General features: G+C 53.8%; 1 protein-coding gene across 5 annotated transcripts in view; it reads right to left on the bottom strand.

Annotated features, from left to right (window-relative positions):
* The window catches only part of PDZD7 (PDZ domain containing 7), an 18,965-nt gene that overhangs the window by 7,581 nt on the left and 6,833 nt on the right, over positions 1 to 4,551 (bottom strand). For 3 of the 5 annotated variants that reach the window (XM_006925866.3, XM_025042237.1, XM_015599914.2), the window contains exons 6-9: positions 4,321 to 4,468; positions 3,043 to 3,103; positions 2,247 to 2,651; positions 1,538 to 1,735 (exon numbers count right to left, since the gene is read on the bottom strand). In XM_006925866.3, coding sequence (XP_006925928.2) covers positions 1,538 to 1,735; positions 2,247 to 2,651; positions 3,043 to 3,103; positions 4,321 to 4,468 — 812 coding nt within the window. Of the gene's footprint in view, positions 1 to 6; positions 394 to 1,537; positions 1,764 to 2,246; positions 2,652 to 3,042; positions 3,104 to 4,320; positions 4,469 to 4,551 lie in introns of those variants that run through there. The other 2 variants (XM_015599915.2, XR_003044263.1) reach the window with 2 other exon arrangements.

The raw sequence follows: 4,551 nt of genomic DNA, 5'->3' as shown, positions 1-4,551 counted from the left end.
GTTCAGCAGCAGGCCCTGGCCCCCAGTCTGAAAATGGGGGTTTGGGGAGGTCAGGACTGGCTAGATCACTGGCTAGGAGAGTTCAGGATGGAAGGAGGAAGGATGGGGAAGCAAGAGGCCAGGCCATGAGGTCTTGAAGGCCATGCTCAGGCCAAGGACTTTGTTCATAGGCAATGGGGAGTCACTGAAGGTTTTAGATTGAGAAAGTGTGCAGTATGAGCTCTGCCTATGGAGATTCATTTGGAAACAAATGTATGGAAACAAGAACCCCAAGGACAGTTTAGGGGAGCACCTACCTTCAAAGAACAAAGAGGAAAAATGGAGCCTTTGAAGGAGAGAGGGGAGTGGCCAGAGAGGCAGGAGGAGAACCAGGAGGGAGCAGGGCTCCCGGGTCTGTGGAAAGAAAGGTGGGCTGAGGGACAGGGGCTGGCTTCTCCTGATTTGAAGGGATTGTCCCTCCCATGGGATTGTTACCTTGAGACACCAGGGAGGGACAGAGCCCAGCTCCTCACCCTCTGGTCGTTTTTGCCTTTCCAACATCCGCTCTCCTTTTTAGGAATGGCACCCTGATTTTAACTGGGGATGCCTATTCTCAGAGCATGTACTCCAGGGTGGGCACATGACTCAGGCTGGCTGATGAAAGTACCCTCTCTCTCCCATGTCGCAGTGATTTGTTGGACATGTGATCCCAGCTGGGCCAGTAAGAGTCTGAGACTTCAGCTGGGACTATTTAAGGAGAAGCTCTCTTTTCCTTGCTTTGCTAAGTGACAGTGGGCTTCTTAGCTCGGGTGGGCAAAGCCTGTATGATAATGAAGCTAACCCAGGAGAAACGGAACCAAAACATGATGGGGGCAGATATCTGAAGAGATTGTTTAAACATTTAGATCCAGGTGAAATCAGTAGCTGAACCAAGGTGTGTTTTTTAAAGCTAATTTGGATTGAGTTTCTGTCACAGGCAACCTCAAGAGTCTTCCGCCCTGGTACCCTCTCTGAACCTCATTTGGGAGATGAGGGGCCTTCCATGAGAGTCCTTAGAAAGTCCTTCAAACACGTGAAGCCTGCCTGGACCCTTCTGCCTGGATCCTGATCGAGAAATGGTCTTGCTCAAGGGTGATTAGAACTGGGTAGAGCCTGTTGAGAAGTGAAGCCAAATGCTCTAGGAAAGAAGTATCCTTCCCTCTCAGCACCAAAAGTACAGGGATAAACCTAAGCTCTTCTACTTCTTTCTATGCTATGACTCTATCAGTTTTCCCTTCCGTAAAATGAGGAGATGAGATAGTACAACAATGGCCACTACATTTTCTGAGCACCTTCTGTGTGTCCTGCGTGATGAAAATATACTAATCCACTTATTCTTCACTATTCCTAAAGATACAGGTATTGTTATTCCCATTTAACTCATGAGGAAACTGAGGCTCACAGGGTGGAGTGGTGACTCACAGCTAATAAGAGGCAGGGTGGGATTTAAAGTCGTACCTGCTGGATGCCACAGTGGACCTTTCCTCCATCCTCCCTGTCTGACCCACCCAGTACTTACCTTTCTCCAGGTCCAGGCGAGGGCGGGCCTTGGCTGGGCTCCCGCTCTCCAGCGTCCAGGCCTCTCTGTGCCAGTCCCCTGCCAGCCGCCCCTGCCGCCCTCCCTTGAAGAAGAGGTTCATCAGCGTCTTGGAGCGTTGCAGGGCCCCCTTCTCCCCAGGGAACCCTGACTTCTCCTTCTTCCGCTGCTTCTTCTCCTCTGCAGACACGGAGGAGCACCGGGGGTGCTGGAGGGGTGGGCAGAAGGGAAGGACAAGGGGCGGGGGTCGGGGGAGGGGCAGAGAGAAGGGAGAGTAGGGGGCAGACAGGATCTGCAGCTGTGTGAGGAGGTGGGAATGGGGATGGGGTGGGGGGTTCTCCTCCTACGTTCCATCCCTCCCCCATCCCACAGCTACAGCTATGTGAAGGATCCGTGAGAGCTGGGGTCTGTGTGTATAGACAGGCCTGGGAACTCCAGGATAGAGGGGCTTGGTTAGGGCTGGTTTGGGGCTCAGAACTGACTGGAACTGGTGCTGGGATCGACGGTGGGTTTGGGGCCCAGGATTAATTTAAAATGAGACCCAGAGCAGGGTCTGAGTGTATTCTGGGGCTGAGGTTGGGACTGGGTCTGGGTGGAGGCCTGGGGCAAAGGGAGGTTTGGGGCATAGGACAGGGTGTGAGGGAGGTTTTGGACCAGGGGCAATAGAGAAAGCAGCAGCCACCCTACGTACCCCACAAGGTCAAGTGACTCTGGGAGCGTGTGATGGGGGGCCGAGGTCGGCTGAGAGCCAGCAGCAGAGCAGTCTTGGGGGACTCCGAGAGTGCAGAGTCAAGGTGGCAGGCAGGCAAGGGTCCATTGGAGCGGATGGCCGTGTCCCTGAGGATGACCGTGGGCCGCACACTGCACCAGGTCTCCATGCAGCCCCCCATGTCGGGCTCCGTCTGCATGGCCATGTCTGCCCGCCCTCTGCCTGGGCCAAGCCTGGGCTCCTCAGGCCCCAGGCAGACATCCATGTGGTCTGAGGGCAGGGAGCCGGAGCCCTCAGCAGAGCTGTAGGGGACACTGGAGGCGTATGAGGAGACACTGGAGCTGCTCTCAGAGGCCTGGGACAGCTGCTGCAGCACCCCGTTGCTCACTGTGGGCAGTGGGGAAGGCAGGGGCATCTTGGGGGTCTGACAGGGTTGCTTCAGAGCCCTATCAGGCTTGCAGACATCCCCCGGGCTTGGAGGTTTGGGGAGAGTGTAGCACTAGCCAAGGTCTGGGGACTCAGATGCTCAGAATCCTGCTACTGACTTGTTAAGAGACCTTGGGCAAGTTGCTTTTCCTCCACCCACATCCTGAGACTCCAGACCCTGGGAGAGCCTGCAAGAAACTTGCAGCTTCTCAAAGGAGAGTCCAGAAATGACTCTGGGCAGTGTGAAAATCCCAGTAAGATCCTGCTTCTGCCCATTTATTCTTCAGAGATTCTGGCCCCACCCTCGGGCCTCAGCCCTTTCTCTCCAACCTTGGGGGCCTGGGCCACTTACGTCGGTTCAGCCAACAGTACTCAGAAACCATCTCCTTGTAGGCAGGGTAACGGCCTGTCTCCTGGGGAAGGCATGGTGCGCAGAGGAGGGCATAGGGGAATGGGAGAGAAGGGAGGGTAAGAATGGAGAGTTCTAGGACAGGAGTAAACTTTCAACCTTATCAGTCTCCTCTGAGTTCATCATGCTCTAGCTACACGAACCACTGTATTTCTGAACATGCAACATTCCTCTATGCCTCAGGGCCTTTGCATCTGCTGTTCCTACGGATTGGATTCTCTTCCTTCAGCTCATCTGTGCTAGCTCCTTCTCCCTCTTCAGGTGTCAACTCCTCAGAGAGGCCTGCTCTCACCACGCCCCCTGGCTAAAAGGGCCTTCCTAAATTACCCTATCCTGTTTCTCTGTTAATTTCCTTGTAGCAATTTTCGCAATCTGCATGTATCTAGTCTATGCAGAGGACTTGTCCTGTTTGCTATTGCAGCCTCAGTACCTGGTATAGTCATATAGGAAGTACTTAGAAATATTGAATGAGTGGATGAATGAATAAACAAATGAATGAATGAATGAATGAATGAATCAATGAGGGGCAAAGTGGGAGTAAGGAGGAACACTTTTGGATAATTTGAGAAGGAAAGGGAAAAATGGGATGTGGGAGGTGAGAAATAGAGTCAGTGGCGGGGCGGGCAATGGTGGATGAGGCACTGAATGGTGAAATGGGTGACGGTTTGGAGAGGGTGGAGCAGGGGCCAGGATGAGGCACTAGGGAGAGTGAGGGATTACCTCTTCCAGGAGCCAGAGTGAGGAGGACCTGATCCACAGGCAAGTGTGAGACCCATATGAATAATGGATCCAGCCGCCTCCCCTGAAACCCAATCTCTGGCCCCAGCCCAGCTCCTCTTGCCCTGTACTCTGAGGATGTCCACCTTCTAGGTCCTGCCCAAAGCCACAGCTACTGCCCCAACCTTCTGGGAGGAATGTTTTCCCTTTCAGTTCTAGGCCTCTGCCACTCCTATGAAGGGATATTGCCCTAGACGTCCCAGGAGCAGGTCTGGAACTCGGCCCTGCTACTGACCAGCTGAGTAACTGACCATAGTTTCTCAGTTATTTTGTCTCTCGGAGCCTCAGTTTCTTCTGCAAAACAGGGATGAGAACAATGCCTGCCCTGCCTCTCACGTGGCTGTGGAAAAGTCATAAACTGCAGAGCTATGGGCATAAGTAAGTACTAGAGTACTCTATCGGCTGTCAGCCTGGCCTCTCCCTGACTCCCAAGGTCCTGCCCACCTTGACGGTCAACATGATGTGTGTTTGGCCCTTCAGCACCTCCACGGCCTGGCTGTGGCTGATATTGTCGAACCTGACACCGTTGGCCGCCAGGACCTGGTCTCCCACCTTGATGCCGTTCTCTTCGGCCAGCCCACCATGGTCTACTCTGAGATCAGACAGGCAGCAGTCTTGATAGGCCTCCTGGCCTGCCCTCCCTCACCCCATTCCAGATTCTCTTCACTTAGATAC

Source organism: Pteropus alecto, unplaced genomic scaffold (genome assembly GCF_000325575.1).
Source record: "Pteropus alecto unplaced genomic scaffold, ASM32557v1 scaffold88, whole genome shotgun sequence".
NCBI classification, from domain to species: domain Eukaryota; kingdom Metazoa; phylum Chordata; class Mammalia; order Chiroptera; family Pteropodidae; genus Pteropus; species Pteropus alecto.
The sequence above is the reverse complement of the archived record's forward strand: the minus strand, read 5'-3'. Positions and strand labels throughout refer to the sequence as shown.